The 21,117-nt window shown below is 43.2% G+C and overlaps 2 protein-coding genes across 3 annotated transcripts; both read left to right on the top strand.

The window, feature by feature from the left end:
• Positions 1-1,026: 1,026 nt before the first annotated feature.
• Positions 1,027-10,176, top strand: ska3 (spindle and kinetochore associated complex subunit 3). The gene is made up of 11 exons (XM_080479032.1): positions 1,027-1,260; positions 1,336-1,397; positions 2,347-2,518; positions 2,635-3,088; positions 3,200-3,261; positions 3,825-4,024; positions 4,357-4,560; positions 6,071-6,259; positions 6,471-6,544; positions 6,814-6,941; positions 9,764-10,176. Exons 1-11 carry the CDS (start codon positions 1,143-1,145, stop codon positions 9,919-9,921), a joined length of 1,821 nt encoding a protein of 606 aa, XP_080335158.1. The 5' UTR covers positions 1,027-1,142; the 3' UTR covers positions 9,922-10,176.
• Positions 10,177-10,402: 226 nt separating this feature from the next.
• On the top strand, positions 10,403-17,259 carry LOC308118800 (uncharacterized protein). Of its 2 annotated transcripts, none has more exons than XM_080478382.1 (2): positions 10,403-10,658; positions 15,170-17,259. In XM_080478382.1, the coding sequence occupies exons 1-2, from the start codon at positions 10,481-10,483 to the stop codon at positions 16,456-16,458; spliced, it is 1,467 nt and encodes a 488-aa protein (XP_080334508.1). In that variant the 5' UTR covers positions 10,403-10,480; the 3' UTR covers positions 16,459-17,259. The 2 variants fall into 2 exon arrangements, with proteins under 2 accessions (XP_080334508.1, XP_080334507.1); XM_080478381.1 differs by having other exon boundaries at positions 10,417-10,658; positions 15,113-17,259.
• The last annotated feature ends 3,858 nt before the right edge of the window (positions 17,260-21,117 follow it).

The raw sequence follows: 21,117 nt of genomic DNA, 5'->3' as shown, positions 1-21,117 counted from the left end.
TCTCTTTTTTCAATAGAATAACACCTATAACATAACTTACCAATAGAGTCATAAGATATTGATGTATTATTGTAATATGCCAGCAGTGGAAGAAGTTAATACATGATTGATGTAGAGTTAGAATAATCATTTCAAAAGGTAATAACTACAGCCAATAATTTAAAACTAATGATGTAATTGGCCAATAATATAATAACTTTCCAATAGTGTAATAAGATATTTCATCCATTATCAGAACAGTAATCTAATAAGATACTGCATGATTAAAGAAGCATTGAAAAACCCTTTTAAGAGTGTTAGAACCTCACATAATGTAATTATTAATAAAACTATTTCTTTGAAATATATATTTATATATATTTTTGTTCATGTTTTTTGTGCAGTTTTTTTTAAATCAAAAATAAGTCTTGTTGATGAGATAGATCAGATGTTATGTTCATTCATTGAGACCAACATTGGCAAGTTATTAACAGAAGGAGCACCTTCAGCAGCCGACTAAGCTGCTCAAGTGCACGACAAGGTCACAGAAGATCCTTCATCCCTGTCGCAATAAGACGACTCCTTATAAATTATGCTTGCTGTATTTCTCTGTTCATGTCCTAATATCTAATCTAATATTGAATATTATTACATTTTTATTCATTCGTATTGATATTTCAACTTGTATGTATTCTGTGTTGTATTCTGTGTGGAGAAACGCTACAAAAATGTCTCCCTGGGACTAATAAAGTATTTCTATTCTATTTTCCATGAGCTGGAAGGGATTGTGGTGAGGTATGCAACAAAAAGACTTTAAATATTTCAGGTCATGTGTATTGAATTTCAACTACATAATTTTTTAGAGAAATCTGGATGAGAAGACTTTTTGTGATATTCTAAATGTTTCTGAAAATGCACATCTAATCATAATCCGTTACAGTACATTTAAAATAAAAAACAATTCATGTCAACCTCAAGATGTCCGCTAGGGTGCGATACAGTTCATCTTTTCTGATTACTTGACACGGTTTACAAACACGAAGAAGAAGAACCGGAAGAGGCGGGTGCTTCTGTAAGAGCCGCCAAAGTTAAACGTAGAGAGGAGGAGGTAAATAAACCGTCTCTTTGTAGAGTTTGGGCTCAGTCAAAGTCATTTTGTGGACATGGATCCGACCACGCAGTTCTTCAACAAACTGAGGAAGCTGGCGGTGACTCTGGAGACGGAAACCGCTAAACTCCAGGAGGCCTTTGAAAGACGCAACGACGAGGACAGAGACAGCGGTGAGGGAGAGACGAGACATGAGAAGCTTCTCATCTGTTCTGATTCACATCGTTTATCCAACATTATTGTTTCAGAAACAACAGCCAGGGCGGTGCGAGCGTACCACGAGCTGCACGGTGACATCGGGGACCTGAAGGTATAACGACCATGTGAACCAGTGATCTACAGGTTGTTTCAATCTTTCACATAAACTACCAACTACTGCAACGATCAGTGCGTAATTACAGTCACTAGTCACTTCTTTAAAAGTTAGTGGAGTTACTTAACTAGTTATAGCAAGTAAAGTAACTCGTAAAAAAACATAGTTCTCTTATTTGTGTGTGTGTCTGACTGATTGATTCGTTATTACTGCGGTGAGTTGGAGGAATATTTCCATCCAAGAACCAATGACACAAGGAGAAACGTCAATAAAGCAGCTGAAATAAACTGCAAACAGGCAGCTGACGCTACACACTCACAAACATACATTAAGCTTATTGTATAATAATCCCAATGCTAGAGAAACTCGTCCATGCACTTATTTTCAGTCCGCTGGATTATTTTAATGGTGTGTTTACGGGTCTCGGTAAGAAATGTGTTTGACAGCTGCAGCTCATCCAGAGTCCCCGGCAACACAAAGAGGGTTCAAGCACATTACACTTTGGTTGCCTGACAAAAGGTTTCTTACTTCTCAATTCAACTTTAATTCGAGAGAACTTTTAAAGCAAAACCGGCAGACCCCAAGCCTAAAAACATGAGGTGCAATCAGTAAGAAAACAATATAATGGGTTAAAAGCCCATGTTAAAGTTTTTACTTTAATTATTTTCCTTTGTATGTCTTTCTTAACCTCCTTGCTAAAATGTATTTCTTTTATTAAAGCACTGAATTGGCTTGTGTCTGAGTGGTGCCGTATAAACATATTTCCCTTTGCCTAATTCATCCCAGGTACTGTTGATACAAGCTTATGTTAGTTTCATTCAGTGAACTTTCACGTTGTCAAGAGGACTGAGTTACCCAAATAACAAGGACGTCAGGAAAAAGAAGCGAGGCCGTGTACACCTTTGGAGGAACAGAAGCAGACAGAATAATGTGATCTGTCCTCCAGGGGCTGGTCCGGGATCAGGTGGCTCAAGAAGAAGCAAGAGATAAAGAAGTGAGCAATTTTATTCAGGCCTGTCGGGTGATGGAGAAGAGGTTGGCTCAGGACGTCCAGACGGTGACGGCACACTGGGAAAAGTACGGCTATCAAGCACCAAGGGGCATCCAGAAACCCAGCAGTGAGTAGCGAGCAGCGCTTTAAGTTTGTAATGGTCATTATGATGGTGGAGATGTTTGATACTTCGAGCAATAAGGAGTGATTTAGAAGTCATTTCATGGCAACTCTTTTCCACAGAAGCAAAATGTAAAGGCATTGAAGATGAAGAAGTGTCAGGTGACAAACACAACTCAGCGGAGGAAAAAGAAGGAAGCCAAGAAGAAGAGGCAGAGGAGGAGGAAGATGAGAATGGGGCAGATCGCCCCTCAACGCCTCCGAGCTCAGAGCTGCCCTTTACCAATGTGATGCAAACGCCGCAGCTGTCCGACTTCGGTCTGTCTGAAATGCAGCTGAAGCGAACCCTGGCTGGGATGGAGTGGTGCGCCGAGGTTCCCCCGATGCCCGAGATGAGCCTCCCGCAGCCGTCGTTGGACACGCCGGCGCCACCGATGCCCATAACTCCTAAATGTGTCCTGCGGATGGACGAGGAGGAGCTGCGGACGCCCCAGATGCACAACTTCGGCATCTCGGAGCACACCATGTCTCTGAACAACGACTTCACTATGCACCTCTTCCACAAAAATGCCAATAGGTAAAGATTAGAAAACGCTGCTGAGTATGAAGTGATGGCCTCTAAACTGTGGTCAGTGGTATTTTATAAGTTTAAAGTTTCTGTTGCTTCACGATTCTTTTCCGTCCACAGACGTCCACTGGACATTCCTCTGCCACCAGAGACTTCTGTAATGGAACGTCTGTCAACAAAAGGTAGAAAAACATTTGTGCGATCACGGGTCTTTATATCTCATCTTTTACCGAATTATGTTTCTTTGTTTTTATTTTTTTGCAAATACACGCATTTTATTGTCTAAAATAAACAATGCAAACAGAGTACATTTTTAACATGCTGATAGTGGGACACGGGAGCGCCCTGTCCCACAGTCTCCACCGTCCTCTGTGTATTCCTCACACAGATCTTGTGCCTCGCTGGTTTTACTCCAGCTGCTCCTCCTGTCGACGCCACTGAACGGGTTTGAAATGGAGCAAATCAAAGCTATTGAACAAGTTGTTAACAACAATGTCCCGCATCTGTTGCGGGCTTGTCGTCCCCTGGTGATTGGCTGCATGAACAAAACCCCAACTGGCTCAGTCAAGCGTCTGTGAAGCACATTTAGCATGTCTCTCTTGTTTCTGAGGCTTAAACGCTGCGGTTATGCAGAATCCTGCACGACACCAGTAGCTGAATATTGGACCAGAAATATAAGACAATTCCACTTCGCTTTTTAATATCTGTTCCCACAAAGTAAAAATAGCATTATTGTTACCTGCAGCCGTGAAGTTGGACACACCAGAGCCGCCTGCACTGTGCACACCAGGACTTAAGATCAGAAAGACAAATGGACATTGCTCCTCATCCGTGCAAGTCGGCAGTGACCCAGAATCCCCCTGCCGTACCCAGAACCTGCCCCCCACCCCCGACGTCCCGGCATTTCAAACACCGTATGTGAACAGACTCGTCGGCACCAAACAGGTGTGTGTGTGTGTGTGTGTGTGTGTGTGTGTGTGTGTGTGTGTGTGTGTGTGTGTGTGTGTGTGTGTGTGTGTGTGTGTGTGTGTGTGTGTGTGTGTGTGTGTGTGTGTGTGTGTGTGTGTGTGTGTGTGTGTGTGTGTGTGTGTGTGTGTGTGTGTGTGTGTGTGTGTGTGTGTGTGTGTGTGTGTGTGTGTGTGTGTGTGTGTGTGTGTGTGTGTGTGTGTGTGTGTGCGGTTTTCAAGTCTTGTTTTTCCAGAAATTTTAAAACCTGTTAAAATATAAAGACAAACTGAAAGCTCGGGTCTTTTTTGTTTTTTCCCCCGGCGATGCAGAGTGCACGGCAGCCTGAGACTGCCAACGTGCACGCTGACGATGGCGGCCACATCTTTGATCTTCCGTCTCCTCACAACGGAGCGGCCGGATCCAAGCGATCCTGGGAGTACAAAGTGCCGGATATATCCATCATGGGGATGGAGGATAGGGACTTGCCAGAGATGCCAAACCTAGAGTCTGTTTTGGGACATTCTCTGATCAGCGTAAGCTCAAACAAATTGTTGTTTCCACTGATTGCTGTGTTCGTAAAGATTAGCAGTATGCTCTTGGTAATGCGACGCAATCTGAGGCCAGCTTTACACGAACAATTGTTTTTACAAAACTGACATTTCTCTGCGTTTGTTGCATTTACACATAAACGCAGCTACGAGTCACCACAGACCATGATTCCTGAAAACTCCGGCCATAGTGGAGATTCTGGTTGCGTCACAACAGTCCCTCCTGTCTCCTAACGGTCCCTCCTGTCTCCTAACGGTCCCTCCTGTCTCCTAACAGTCCCTTCTGTCTCCCAACAGTCCCTCCTGTCTCCTAACAGTCCCTCCTGTCTCCTTTCCTATCCACCTTTCCTTAACCCAGGAAGTGTTTAAGTGGCGGCCATGATAAGGAGCGTTGGAATTCTCAATAAGCTGAGGAAAAGAGGCTCAGTGGTTCTTTTAGAACCTCCTTTAGCAGAGGAAACACTGATTCATCCTTTACCAAAGGAGACCAGATCATGTTCCCCCACAATTCCTTGCAGCGACAACATTTAAAGGGACCCGCTCGTCCCGGCGTTCAGGGAAACTCACCATGACTCAAAGCAGATCATGTTAAGTCGCCAGTGCAATACTATAGCTTGAGCAACTTTAAATCATCTAGAACCCAGATCCCAACCAGGAATGTTGTGGATGTTGTAAAACGAACACAGTAAAGTAAAGTAAAGCCTATTCTCCGTTTGATTGGTTGTTTATTCTCCTGGCAGCCGTTTCACTTTACTTCCTCGGAGCCTGCAGCCTCTTTCCCTGATTCACATTCAAACCTTGAGATATTTCAGTTTGTATCAGCGGTTAGATCCACAGGGGAAACTGGTAGAAATGTGCTTTTTGTAGTCTATTTTCGGACATTTTTTGTTTTTTAGTCTGGCTGCTGTGATGAAAATAGGTCCAGTGAAAGCAGTGTTTCTTTTCACATTTTCCATTATATTCTACCGCCACATTTAGGAGGAGCTCCACTTCTTTATCGGTCCAAATTAATGAACTGCGCACCGTTATCGCTGAACAGGAAATAACTCGCAGGATTCGTGACGTGTTTTTTCCAGGACTCCGATTGGCCAGCATGGCTTCATACACTGCCCCCTACAGGTTTGGCAAGGTCATCGTAGCACTGAGCTCGTTGTATACGCATGTCCGTGTAAATGAATATTTATTTTGTAAACGTAGAGGGAAAATATCAGTTTTTATAAAAATCTGGGTACATGTAAACCTGGCCTTGGCATACTCAACCACAAGTAGTGTCAGTACCCGCTTAGTAAGTGGTGTACTTAATATATGATGTTTAATGTCATTAGAAATTTCTTGGAATAGAAAAGTTTTCCTCGTCAGATCAAGAGAAGGCTACCCCATATATTAGACACATTATACAGATGTCTATTATTTTATCAGTTGTTTTTTAGTTATTCATAATAAGCAAATGGTTTCATATTGTGAAGGTTTTGCAAACTGTTGTATTTACCTGCAGAAAAACGCCACACAGCTCCAAATGGGCGAGCATGAAAAGATGGTTAAGGATGCCACTGTCAACGGTCTGGATCTGGATGGAGCCACCCAGGAGTTCAGCCTGGGCATGCCTCGTATCAGGATGAACTACCAGGAGCCCAGCACGCCAGAGATGCCAGACCTGAGCTCTGTTACACAAGACATCTGTAAAGTATGTTCCATTGTCCAACAGCAATACACTGTTTGTCCATGTGCTTCAAAATCACCACGTTTTGAGTTTAGACTTAGGCACGTGTTAGTTAGAGTGAGTATAATTCTGCAGGAAAATTCAAGTAATTTAATGTTTTATTTTCTCAATAATGCAGAAAAGCATTCTGTATGTGTGTCTGTGCAGGGCTTCTGATTCCTCTGTTGTTTTGTAGCTTGTGTCCCTCGCTCAATCAAAGAAGACGGACCGTGTGCAGCCTGACATCAGGCCAGAAAATAATCGGCACAGGTAAACTTAATTCATCAATAATGATGATCTGACCCATTCATCCATCTTTTTTACTTCTTATATCCTGTTCAGGGTAGCGGGGCACCACTGCCAATCCCAGCAGTACCTATCAAACTGAATCTCTTTCATAAAATCCTGATGGGCCTAGCAAATGCTTAATTTCTGTATCAGTTTAGACGTCAGTTATGCTGTTCTTTATCTTTTTCTTTCTTTTTAATGCTGTTCTCGTGTGATGTGGTTTTTCATCTGGACACTCTTGTTCTTTCCAGAGCTGCGAGTGTGTCTGACGTCTCAGAGAGGGAATTTCTGAGTTTACCAAACCACCTGAGGCAGATGACCGTGTCCAGCCTGAACGCGGCCGTCCACAGCATCAACAAATTCACAAAGGAGCACCGAGGTCGGTACAGTAGTGCAAAACACTCAGGATAAAAGCTTGCTTTCAACAATTTCCCTCTGGGATTAATGAAGTATTTCTATTCTATTAAATTAATGTCAGTTCTCTCTGATATAATATGGCACTGCCTCAGGCCGGCAGTTGAAGTACAGAGAAAAAGAAAGTGGTCACTGAACTACTGTTGAGTCCACAGACTTCAAAAAAAAGAAAAGAAGCTCCTCGTGGGACATTTTTGACCTTTTTTTTTCATAACAAAAACCGTCACAAAATTGTCTAAAAGCCGCTGAGAAACAATGCAGCAGAGGTATTTGGTTTATGTATTTTTTTTTTAAAAACACTTCAGTATTTTTCAGAACAACTTTAAACAAAATAGTCTACAGATAAACTATTACTGTTACGTGCCATATTTTATCATCAAATTAGGTTGAATTTAGTGACATTCACTCTGACCCTCCCACAAGTAGATAAAAATGTACAAAGATTAGAAATTTACTGAATTAATTCAGTATATTATGTAAAATCATACGTTAGCAGGAGCTAGCATTAGCTACCTGGTAGTGACTGTAAGGAGACATGTGACCAAACTGTCAGTTCTTCAACAATACTTCAGGTACTGTTAAATTGTGAGAGTGGCGCCCCCTTCTGTCTATTTTATTGTTACATCATTACGTCAACTGTGTGAATAAATAGAATAGAAATACAGTAGAACCTGTGAGGAGCGGACCTGGTAAGAGTGGACACCCTGTACTGGGCGGACACCTGGACACCCTGTACTGGGCGGACACGTCACTGTGCACAGACACATATTTAACCGTTAACACGCCGTAATGAGATGACAACCTTCCAAACGTGGACAACGGACAGGTTTTCCTGGCAAATTCAAGCTGAGCGACGCTGAAACGACCAAAATACTTGGGCTGGACCGGATTATTGGAACATTCAGGCCGTGGTTGCTACACGATTGCCTCCATACTCCACTCCTGGTTCAGTTCCTTAACTTTCCATAACGTAACGTGATGATCCCAAAAATATCTCCACCTCTGCTGCCCGGCAGTCCCCAGCTTTCCTGAAGTACTTTATGTTTCACTTCAGGAGTTCTGAGCCTCTGGATCTTTATTTGCTTTTAAATTGTGATTGTTCAGACGGGGAGACGGAGGATCTCCTCACACAAGTGTCCAGTCGCTCTGGCGCATGCGCAGTCGGCGCGCACAGGGTGGATGGCGATTTTGATGTCACACGTCCTCTGCGCACACGAAAGTTTGACTTTCCCTTTACAGCAGAGAACATAAGGCCCGTGGGCCAAAACCGACCAAGAGGCTCCAATCTGGTCCCACAGAGGAAGGAGGTTATAGAGGATTTATATAAAAAAAATAAATTGGGGGACATTTTATTGTATTTTGCACCAGAATGTTTCATTAAAATTGAGTTTATGTTGAGATTGTAAACATTTTCAGCACTAACTGTTTGATCTTACAAAAATATAGACAATTTCATTACATACAAGATTCTGAGAAACTTGTTCATGCATTTATCTTCAGTAGGTTGGATTATAGTAACGGAGTGTTTACAAGCCTCAGTAAAGAATCTGTCAGTCAATTACAGCTCATCCAGAACGCTGCAGCCAGACTCCTCACCCACACAAAGAGGGTGGAGCACATTACACCAACACAACGAGGGTGGAGCACATTACACCCGTGCTCCACCCCCTGCACTGGCTGCCTGTGCGCCAAAGGATTGACTTCAAAATCTTACTTCTGCTCTATAAAGCTTTGAATGGTCTCGGGCCTAAATACATCTCAGATTTACTTGTAGAAGATCAAAGCTCCAGACTTCTGAAGTCCTCAGGAGGAGGTTTACTCACTGTTCCTACAGTCAGAAGAAACAAGGTGAAGCTGCTTTTAGTTCCTACCTCCCCACCTGTGGAACAAACTTCCTGAACACCTGAAGACTGCTGACACACTCACTTCTTTTAAATCAGGACTTAAAACATTCCTACATGCACAGGCTTTTGAATAAAAAATAGACTCTACTTACTCAGTAAACTAATCTTAATAAATCTCTTATCTTATTTATTATACTTTTCTTCATTATTTGGTTTAATGTACGTCTTTCATTTCTTCTAAAGCTTTAATGTATTTCTTTAATTTCTCTGTAAAGGACTGAGAATTGCCTCGTGTTTGAATGGTGCTCTATAAATAAATTTGCCTTGCCTTGCCTTGCCTTGCCTTGCCTTGCCTTGCCATACACTCTGACCACAACAAAGAAAAACTTTGAAGTGTAAATTTAAAGGTTATGATAGCAATATTTTACGTCTGGTCCACTCAAGATGAAACTGGACTGTATGTGGTCCCTGAAGAAAATTAAATCTTATTTAGTATTTATTTTGTATACGTCTTATATACTTATGTATACATGTATTTATATTTTATACATCTTGTATTGGTTCAGTTATGTGCTTTTAAATAACCATAACATATTTGGTGTTTGGTTCGGCCAATATCAACTGGTCCTAAAATTTGTCCTCGTGACCCGTCCCTCCAAAGAGGGGACACCTGTCTTCAGGGGAAACTTGCCGTGGATTTTAGGGTGGCTCTACTTTAGAGGTTTAACTGTACTACTCCCTGGAAATTCTTACTTTAAGAATAAAGTTATCGTGTGGTGTTTGTTTGTTTTTTCTTATTATATGATAAACTAATTATTATTTTTTGAAGAACTTTATTCGTTGTGGTTGTCTTAATGTCAAAAACCAATTCAGTTACACAAATATATGTCTGCAAACAATCTGAATCATTGACTCGGTTTGTGTTCCGTGGCGCCCCCTGCAGGAGAGGTGACGGAGCTTCGGATGGACGAGCTCAAGAGGATCATCGGTGTGGGAACCAAGGCACCAGTGTACGTCCTCTGCCTGGCAGAGCTGAAGAGGCTGCATAATGTCGGAGACTTCAAGAATACTTCTGTGTACAAGCTGATCACACATGATTAAACACTACAGACCACAATCTAAATTGATCCCGACAAAGAGGCAGGTATCTGGCTGCTGTTGAAGCAGCTTTATGACTGAGCTGCAGAAATCCTACATGTGAGGAATCCCAACGTTTGAACTTTGCTAGGTAAAGTAGATTTTTGTTGTTGTTGTATCCAGATAGTAAAAAGTTGATTTGCACCTTTTGTGGTTAATAAAGTGCCAACATACTTCTGCATACTGTCAAATAAAGGAATGTTTATCTGTATCTAATTCAGTTTTGCGTTTAAAGCGTGTCTATTTTCAGTTTAGTAATTCAAAACAATTCCAATATATTCTCCTTATGTTTTTGATCATGTTTAATAATTACGCAGCCCCGCTTTAGTAAATATCGCATTTACGTGACGTCACGTCAAAACCGTCCAATCATATCACTTAGTACAAATTACCGCTGATGACGCGGATCCAGTTTTTTTTTTTTTTCCTCTCTCCCGTCACCCTCTGGTCGGCCACCATTTTGGGAGTCAAAACACCAAATAACTGGCAGCCCTTTCCTCCACGCCTCTCCCGTGGCCTTACTATGGTTCACACATGTGTGGTGGCCGGATGTAGGAACCGAAGGACCCCGGGCACCACCTTGTCATTCTACCGTTTTCCCCGGGACCCGGAGAGGAAGCAGCGGTGGATCGCCGCTGTGAACCGGGAGGGCTGGGTGCCGAACGACGGCAGTAGGCTGTGTAGTACTCACTTCATCTCAGGTAGGAAACACACGGACCCCCCCCCCCCCCCACACACACACACACACACACACACACACACAACAACGGCTGCCTCTCCTCCTGCATGGATCCGGGGCTTCACCTCCACAGCGGGACCCTCCAGCGTCAGTCCTCTCCATGTTGTAGTTTTGATTGGCTGCAGCTCCTGCAGTGTCACGTCTGGTTCAGATACTCCCTGTTTAAGTTCATTAGAGACTAATCTGACCACTTACGAGGCATTTTTAAGTTCTAAAAAGCAAATTGATTGTGTGGGATCATTTAGATCAGTGGTGTCAAACCCATTTTATTTCGGGGGCCACATAACAGCCCAGTTTCATCTTGAGTGGTAAAATAGTGCCGTCATAACCTTTAGTATAGGACAGGTGATACAAATCTCTATATTGTCACAAAGCCAAACACCAGAAATGACTACAATATCAACATAAAGGCCATTTGAAACATTCTGGAGGAAAATGTAGTGAAATGTACAGTAGAAACTTCACCAGGAGCTGTTGTGTTCTGCACGTTTTTACAAACTCACCCTGACCTCGTGGCCTTGAGACGAGCGGCTCGTTCACACCTCAGAGTCTCAAGTGAAAACGCATCGCTGTTGCTTTTTTCGTTTCAAAATAGTGTCATGTTTACACAAAACTGCCTCTTTACACTGAAACTCTGAAGAGATGTAGTTGTTATGTTGGTTCACCAGCAGTGATGCCGGTGATTTGAGCACTTTGTTTCAGTAACTAGTAATCTAAGGCGTTACTATTTCCAAAACCAATAATCAGATTAAAGTTTCTTCTCCGAGTCACTGTGCATTACTATTGTTGTCCCGCAGGACGGTGGAAAGGAAGATTGAGTTTCTTGTTGTCTGTAAAGCTGCTTCATTACTGACTAGAACCTGGCGGTTAATGACGGACCACGCTTCACTCAAAGCTGGCAGCGCCGAAGCGGCGTTTTAACTTTTCAACTGCACACCTCATTTGTTTTCAGAAATACATTTCTCTGAACTGTTTCAGTAATAAAAGAGAACATTTGTGTCCGAGCCGCGATGTTGGTCTGGTTTTAACTGCAGGAGCTGACAGCCGTCTGCGCAGACAGGGGGCGGAGTCACAACACCGGATCTGAGCCGGTGCTCGGTGCGCCCCTGTTGAGTTTGGCCCTGGGCAGCTGACCACTTCGCCCAGAGCAAAATACGCCACTGCTGTCGGCTACTTCATTCTCCCCAAAACTGACACACACACACACACACATGCCGTCTCTGCACGCACACCTGACCCGCCCCCTTCTTCAGTCTCAGCCAATCACAGGCCAGCTGGCTCTTACAGGTTCAGGTGACACAAAAGAATTGGAACCAACAAACATCATCACTAAACCTTAACATTGCAACAAGAACACAACTGCAGAGATGTTACACTATTTTTGGCCATTTTACGATTAAAGATATATATTAGCAGGAATACCCCCCCCCCCCCTTTTTTTTTTCAATCAATTAAATACTTTATTTGTCCCCCGAGGCAATTAAAAGGTCGCATAGACAAGCCAGTGCAAATAAAAAAATAGATAAATATTGCAACCACAGACTACAACTAAGTCACTGGGTAAATAAATACCAGTATTAGTAAAAATCTGATAATAAAACCGTGAGTCAGATATAAATACAACAAACAATAAAGGTCAAAGGTGAAATATGTATCAGCAGGAGGTCAGGCGGTGATCAGCAGTTTTTGGAAAAACCGGTTGTCATTTTTATGTTGTCACGGAGGGGGGGTCTCGGCAGCTGCTGAAAGTAACCAAAAAGTTACTTGTAATCTAACTTAGTTACTTTGAAAAGCAAGTAATCAGTAACGTAACTGTTACATTTTAAATCAGTAACTAGTAATCAGTAATCCTGTTACTTTTTCAAGATAACTGGGGCAACAATGGTCACTAGTGGGTGCTATTGTTTGTTTTTGTTATGAAACCACACACGTGAAGGGGCGGGGGGTGGCGTGCCGTGGGTTCCACGTCCGGCTCCACGCTGAGGGTACTCACCGGAACTCAAACCGTCAACGCGGCGGCCCGGCCCAGGCTGTCCCCTCCAGGTACCCAGCCAACCGCTCACGGCCCGACGTTTCCCCTGCGTGGCAGCGGGGGTCTCCTCCACCCTCCGTGGTAACCCACCGCATAGCAGAAGACATGGTCCCAGTTAGTGAGGTTAAAAAGTCTGGATTCAGAAAACACACTTGACCCCAGATGTAATCTGCCTGGTCGCCAATATTTTGCAGAGGAAGCTCTTCCTGCGTTGTTTACTCAAGTGAGAGAAAAAAATACAAATAAAAAATGACTATTTCATGATGGCTGTTTAATAAATACTGCTTCAGCAAGGTCCACTTTGTTGTGATTTCCCCCTTATTGCATCCAATTTAAATATTAGCATATATTAAAGTAATGTGAACAGTAATGTTTTAATGTAGACATAGAGTCCTCATACTAGTGTGATTGCATGCATCAAAAGTGTTGATTTCAGGCCAAGCCAAAATATCGAGAGAGATATTGTGTATAGTGATATGGCGTAAGAATATCGAGCTATTAATAAAAGGCCATATCGCCCAGCGCTAACATACATATACACAATGATGGCGAGTACACAAACATTGGTATGGACAGACGAAACAGTGAGATTGCTGTTACGAGTGACTCTCAACAATGAGACTACCAAGTCCCAATAGAATACGGAGTCAAGTCATTCTGGAGGCCGCCGTTGTTGTTATTGTCCATCAACTCGCGCATGTACAGAAGATCTACTTGTTAGGTTTACTACGGTCGTTGTCTGCATCCAGCCATAAGAAATTTGTTATGTTTTATGTGACACTTTTACATTTTGCTTGGTAGTATGGTGGGCCAGTTTGCGGTCTAGATTTGGCCCACAGGCCTAATGTTTCACACCCCTGATTTATATGGTGTGATAACTGCAAGTGTAAATCATACAGCTGTTTATACCTTTTCCAGTGTAATCATAAAAAGTAAACATCAACCCTAAAGTCTTCTATTTACAGCAAAAGCTTATCAAGCCACATTGAAAGAAGCCAGAATGAATTTGATTCCAACAGCAAACTCTCTTTTTTCTTTTGCAGCTTCAAAGAATAAAAAAATCCCAAATCTACATTTTACCATCTTCTTTTGTCACAAGTAACTTGGTGCAGTGTCTGCGAGTATATTATAATTCTATGTAGGTGCACATTAATGCCACGATCGCTGTCATTTCCAGTAAAAACTGAGAGTTAAAGTGTCACAACTGTCATTGTTACCAAGCTAAAACACCAAAGAGATGAAATCTTCACTGGAGAAAAGTTTTTTCTCAGTTCACAACAACTTAATAGAAATTGAGTACAGTAAGTTTTTTTCTCATCTGTTCTTCGTTTCATAACTTGTTTGTAAATGTTGACAGTATGGCTGGCACACATTGGTGGTATGCGTTGTTGATCAACTACTGTAGAAGGAATCCTTTTTTTAATGACAAATCACAACAAACGTGTAGTTTCGGAGGATCAAAAGTGATATTTAGGGATAAATCTAGAATTATAAGCAGGTTCAAATATGCAACTATCAATGAATAACTGAACTACATAAAATATGGTAGCTACATTTGAACATCTCAATATTTGTAAATGACTTCGTCTGTTGTTTGTTGTTACAAAGGGAGCGTTGTCCTGTGGTGCTGACCTAACTGATTTTTCAGTTTTGTGCTCAAAACATCTAATCTTATTGGTACACTAATTCAGACCTATGTCTGAATAAGGTCTATTACAACTGACAATGGAAAATAAACAGATGTACCCACCAATTCATCCAAACCATCACCGAGAGACATACAACGTCACATACCTACAAACCATTTGATTCACCTATCTTATCCAACCACTTTGAAAGACCCTGGACTCAGAATCAAACCCCGGCCTAGTTGGAAAGCATCTGAACAAATGGTCACGTTAAACATTTAACCAAATTAAATATGAAGTTTCTCTGTTGCAGAGGCAATGGTATATTTAATTCTTCTCTAAAAGGCTACTGGATTTGTTTGAAGTTTTGATGACGTCTCAAGTTCAATCTGAAAGTCTTCATCAGTTCTAAATAGTCTGAGGGTATGTTACTTATTCTATTAGATTCCAATGTTAGACTAGTTTGTAGAACTGTCAAGACCTTGTCCACATCAACATACGGTAAACAAGAACAGCTGGAGCTACAGTTTGTGACCAGCACTGACCCAGTCACTACACCACCCAAGAGATAGAGCCCACTGTTAAACCTAAGCTGATGGCCAACTGTTTTTCCTCGCTGTGTTTCGGTGGGTGAGTGTACTAACTCATGTCGGGGAAAAGCATGACGTACTGCAATAATGTACCCGGCAAAGTCGCACATGGGCACTTGAGTTTTAACGTCTTGTTCCGGTGTGGTTTTTCTCTCCCGATCTTCAGGTAAACAGGTGAAGAATCCTCGTTCACCAGATTATGTTCCCTCTGTGTTCACGGCAGCTCCCTTGTCCCCAGAGATGAAGGAGCCGGGTGCCTTAGAGATCCTGGACAAGCAGGAGGCGCGCGTGGAGGCAGCCAACGCCTTGTTGTTCCTGCAGGGTCAGGGCCGGCCTGTGGTGGACGTCCAGGGCCAGGAGAAGCTTGCTGGGGAGAAAGAGAAGGAGCAGCAGGCCATTGCGGAGGAGAGTGGGTCCTCTTCCCTCAGCACTGATGAAGATGATGACGATTCCGTGAGTGAGAGCAAAAAAGGAAAATTTGCACAGACTTCCGATGCGCCGGTGAAATTTGACGACATGTTGAAAGCCCTGAAGAAGGAGAACCAGGCCCTCAGGGAGTCTGTGGATAAAATGTCCCTTTCTGAGAACTCGTTAAGGAACGATGCCGAGAAGGTCAAGTTCTACACCGGTTTACCAAACTACTTTGTCTTAGAGACGGTCATGTGGCTGCTGGCACCTCACATGGATGGGATGAAGAACGTGAAGCTCTCCAAGTTCCAGCAGCTGCTGCTGACCCTGATGCGTCTCCGTCTGGACCTACGCAATCAGGACCTGGCCTATCGCTTCGGCGTGAAGATCGGCACGGTGACCAGAACTGTCCACAGGATGGTCAACATCATGTCCTCCACTCTGGTGCCGACGGCGGTCTTCTGGCCGTCCAGAGCCGAGCTGCGGAAAAATCTTCCGGCAGCTCTGCGTTCCTCCCACCCCGACTGCGCTGTCATCATAGACTGTTTCACGGTGCCTTTCGAGGAGCCGGTTTCTCGGGTTACGCAGCAGCAGCAGAGGGTGCTGCCAGCCTCCCAGGAGGCAAGGACAACTTACAATGTTTTGAAGTATCTCATCGGTGTGGCTCCGCAAGGCGTTGTCACCTTCGTCTCTCGGGGCGTGTTGGGAAACGTCAGTGACAAGAGCCTGGCTGAGGGCTGTGGCTTTCTGTGTAAGCTCCTCCCAGGCGATGTTGTGTTGGCGAGTCGCGATCTCAACATCGGCGAGTCCGTGGCCGCCCGGGGAGCGCTGTTTAGAATTGCTGGCAGCTACCAAGGAGAGGCAGACGGCATATCGGAAAGCTCGCCCCCAGCTGACACCTCCTCTGAGACCGCGAGTGTGCAGAGGCATGTGGAGAGGGTGATCTCAATGGTGAAGCAGAGGTACGCTATGCTCACAGGCCCCGTCGAGAGCCCCTTCACCACAGCCTCTGAGCGCACATCGAACCTCTCAACCTTTGATAAGATTGTACAAGTTGCCTGTGCCTTAAACAACCTGTGCATCTCTGCTGCTCCACTAGAGTGATTCGTACAGAAATACCTAGTGCTCTAATGCTGGTCAGGCACTCGAGTTCCCTTTACTGCTTTGGACTGTATTCCTCGCTCTCCCACTATAGCAATGAGGCCATTTACACCTGACATTATCTTGTGTTTTAGGTGATTGCATTGCAGCGAGATGGCACTTGAGGCCCACAAAAGTAAATGCATTCTGAATGCTTTGAGGACAGATTGTGATCCGATTGTTCAGACCATCTCTGGTCATTAAAATAACATTAAACATGATTGTGTGTGCAACCGTGTTGCGCATGTGACAACGCTGCGGGTAGAAATACAGCATGTCATGTTTTTGAGGTACCATTCGAGCACTGCTACCTTCTCGTCCAACTGTAAAGCCACAGTCTCTTCCCAATTGGCTGTCGTCAGCCACAAATAGGATGAATCTATATCTGTAGGTCTGACAGCCAGTCTTCCCCTGCTGAGGTACCCATCACTGTCATCTGCAACTACAATGATGTATTGGTCCCGATGGTCCTGCTGACAGCGACCACAGCTGAAGTGCATCAACTTATCCGTCTTCTTTGCGTTTGATTTTGACATTCCAGCGAGGAAACGCCATGAAGCCACTTTGTGGATGGCAGCCACCCTTCCCTCTCCTCTCTTCTTTATGACTTGAACTAAACAAAGCAATCAGATCACAATCAAATCTCAAGCTCAGACACATATTAGTGTAATCACGACAAAGTCAGAATGGAAAATACACTTTTAATGCCAGGTTTAAATGAGTCAAAACAACATGTTGACTAAATAAAAGAGAGTTGTACTCATTCACTTTGATTTCTACTCTGATGTTTGTCACTTTGAGTAGTCTTACACATGGCAATAAGAGCAATTCTCCCACATGTAGAAACCACACTTTTGAGACGTGTCATTAACTTATGCAATGCAACTTTGGGCTTTGAATGACATCTGTAAAAGTGAAACCTTTCTTTAAATTCTTCTCCATCAGCTGTCTGTTAACGCCAAGGTCCATTAACTGCTGTTTGTGTGATGCAGGCAGTTTTCCCATTTATCCTGCGTTTGCCGAGAGTATGCAGTTTTCCTCCCTTCTTCCACCCTCAAACACTACAGCTGCTGACTTAACGGATCACAGCCTCCTTCTGTTGCAGAAAAAGGGTTTCGCCAGTGAAACCGGCTTATTGTTGCATCCTGCTTGTAAATCGGGAACAGTGCTCACAAGGCAGAGATGTAAACCAGTCCAAATAACAAGAATAGCATGCACAGAGCTGCACTTTGTTGATAAGCCGCTCAGAGACAGAACTGGACCTCTTTGGCATTAAAAGATCTCAATTTACTTTTCTCAGCATATACGTTTGTTTGAAAAGTACATTTTTATAACACTCTCTACTACTGTCACTGAGATGAGTCACTACAGACAAGTACGCCACCTACAGACCGATCCTGCCCCGCGAGCCAGAGTCTGCTGTTAGTTTCACTGCTGTGCTCCCGAAGCTTCGTAGAAACGGAGCTCGATTCCAGGAGTTTTCTCCCGGCGTCCTCCTGGTTGAGCGCACATCCTGGAATGACAGCTGTTTTGTTCAGCAGGGATTGGTTGGTATTGATGACTTTTACGCAGAATAAACAGTACTTCCTGCAGAAACTTAACTGGAAAGGACCAAAAGCTTCCAGATTGGGCTGTGTTATTAACTAATGATGTCAATACTTACCTCGCCACGCTCGTGTTTAAAGACGTTCGTGTGAGTTAATTATTTTTTTTCTCTCTTTTGGGCCAAAATGGTTAACACTTAATTATCATTAATTTGTTTTCCACATGTAGTGGGAAGGAGAACAAACAGAAGTGGCTGCTAATATTTTAAAAACAAACCAACATGGACGCTCTTCCTTTCTCTATTTCATGACTCTGCTATTCCTTACAGTCAATCAAAGGACCATCACAAGCAGTTGAAGCACACGTTAAAGAAATTTACCCAAAGACTGTTTTCTTCCTTCCCTCACAGACTGTTGATAAGGTTTGATTAGTTTTGCTCGGATGCCCCCGGCTGGCTCAGTTGGTAGAGCATGAGACTCGCAATCTCAAGGTAGAGGGTTCGTGTCCCACGCCGGGCGCCACCTTCCCGTGGGCTCACCACCCGCAGGAAAGGTTCTTAATTGGTGCGATGTGATCTGGGTGACGGTGCTCAGACTGACACCCCCGCGACCCGGAAACGGATAAGAGGGAGAAGATGGATGGCTGGTTTTGCTCTGCATGTTCATTCCAGTTTGAACCACAGGGCTGTTCATGCAGTGTTACTGTACAAGACTGAAGCTCGAGGAAACGTCTAGAATTTAGAAAGCACGGATTCTATTTCATTAGTCAAATTAAGACGTAATCTCATGATGTCAAAAAAAAACCAATCCGCTGTTGATTTTGTCTGCATTTTTTGTTGTCCTGCGTTGTCGGTGCCTTAGTTAACGGCTGTTATAAATCAGTGCATCGTTATAGTTTGCTTTAGTGGTTTCCTAGGAGGATCCTGGGACCCCCCCCTTGGGAGGGCGCCAGAGGTCACAGTGAGGTTCCAGGCACCTGCCTGCTCTGAGGCTGTCAAAATTTGATTTGCACAAACAAACAAATAGAATATGGCACTTTGTTTGAATAAACAGATGTGGTATTTTCCACACATATTGATTGTTGTTTTTTTTTTGCGTGTGCCAGTGTGTCTAACTTCACTGAGAGGAAGCTCAGCTTTTTCTTTTTTTTTTTTTTAAGGCACTCTTTAATTAAGGGGATGATCGAGACAAAAAATGGAAAGGAACCACTGCTTTAGACTTTCTTTCTGTTTGGTATCTCAACCAAATCTGTCTGCTGTTAAGCATAAAGTATTCATGAAGTATCCTGTTTTTCCAATATGTTATGTGTTTGTAACGTGGCTAAACTTTCTCTTCATTTTTCTGTGTGGTAATCAGCCTTCGGCCAGTTGATGTCTTAGTTCCAAACATTGTCAAGTATTTATGATTATATATGTATATTTAAAGTATTGAGGGTTTGATGTTCTGAACATTGTCCCCTGGGTTAATAACTTATTACATGTTGTGAAAACTGGCTTCTCATCATAATGTTCCGTGATCTGAAACCGTTCTGGATTTAGCCTGTGCCTTCCGGTCCTCTGGATGCTCCCTGCCATAGACAGTTACGTCGTCATGTGCTCCTAATGTACACGTCTGGTTTTCCTCAGCTGATGTTGTCTTTAGTCGCATTCTGCTCTCGAGGTAGCTGTGGTCGGTTCTTTACTCAGAGCAAACATGGAATGACTCAGCTGTGTGTGTGTGTGTGTGTGTGTGTGTGTGTGTGTGTGTGTGTGTGTGTGTGTGTGTGTGTGTGTGTGTGTGTGTGTGTGTGTGTGTGTGTGTGTGTGTGTGTGTGTGTGTGTGTGTGTGTGTGTGTGTGTGTGTGTGTGTGTGTGTGTGTGTGTGTGTGTGTGTGTGTGTGTGTGTGTGTGTGTGTGTGTGTGTGTGTGTGTGTGTGTGTGTGCCCTGAGATCTGCAGACTGTTGTTTAAAAAATAGAAAAATGCTGGACAGGAGGATTGTTGCATGATTAGGTACTTAAGGAATTGAAACTCTGTTCTGTTATTTGCTTCTGAAAGCATCAAATGCAGCACCTCGTTATTATAGCGGACGGTTAGTGATGGTTAGTTTACCACAAAACCTTTATGAAACGAGTGTTTGAGTCTCACATGTATATGCAGGAGCACAGTTGTTTTTTTTTCTTTATTAATCCTCACACTGTCTCCTTTTATAAATTAAATCATGATATTCTAGGTTTATGTGCATTAAATGGGAGACAAACTGTTAAATGTCTCTGTTTTAGTTTTTTTCACACAACATACTTGTTTTGGGTGCATGTACTCGAGTGATGTGTAATCTCAAACGTCCCCTAAGTTTCTCTTTTAATATGTCGCCTGTGACTGAATAATTAAAGTTTTGGAAATGCTTCAAGCCTTTTCTACTGAATATCTCAGAGTTGTGTTCTTTTTTTTTTTTATCATTATTTACAGTATGTTTGTATATATATAGTGTGTGTGTTTTGAAGAAGTGGCTACAGGCCTTCATTTGCTTCCACACTGACTCAGTGTGCTGAGCTGACTAGTAAAGATTCCTCCCAGGAGGAGTGAATGAGTGAGTAACGTACTGTGGGTTTGCTTTAAACAAAATGATAATTTGTCAGAGGGAGAAATGCTTTTGAGGAAGCTCCACCTTGAATATGTGTGGTCAGAGAACAGAAAAAGTGAAGAGCTCCCACTCCTTTCATTTTTAAAGTCCCCTCACTGAAGGTTTTCCTGCAAGTTCCTTCCAGCTGATTGCTGGTTACAGTTTTCATTTAAGTCATCATCAGTTTGATTTATGCTCTTTAATTTTAAACTGAGAGCAAAGTCACACTTCTGCTTGGTCTGATTCAGGTTTACCTTTTAAGCATTGCCGCACGAGGAGGAGTGCAACATATCAATTGGAAGCACGTGTGTGGAGTTTTAATTCGTGTTAAGCTCACAATATTCTAATTGTTGAAATTATAAATGGTTATAAACAGAGGGGACTACAAAACTGAGCTTCGAGTTTCTGCGCGGAGTGAGACTTCAACGGTCAACGCACGATCTCCGCGCGGGCGCTGCTGACGTGCGTCGGTCCGTCAC

Source organism: Lipophrys pholis (genome assembly GCF_963383615.2).
Source record: "Lipophrys pholis genome assembly, chromosome: 13".
NCBI classification, from domain to species: Eukaryota; Metazoa; Chordata; class Actinopteri; order Blenniiformes; family Blenniidae; genus Lipophrys; species Lipophrys pholis.
The sequence above is the reverse complement of the archived record's forward strand: the minus strand, read 5'-3'. Positions and strand labels throughout refer to the sequence as shown.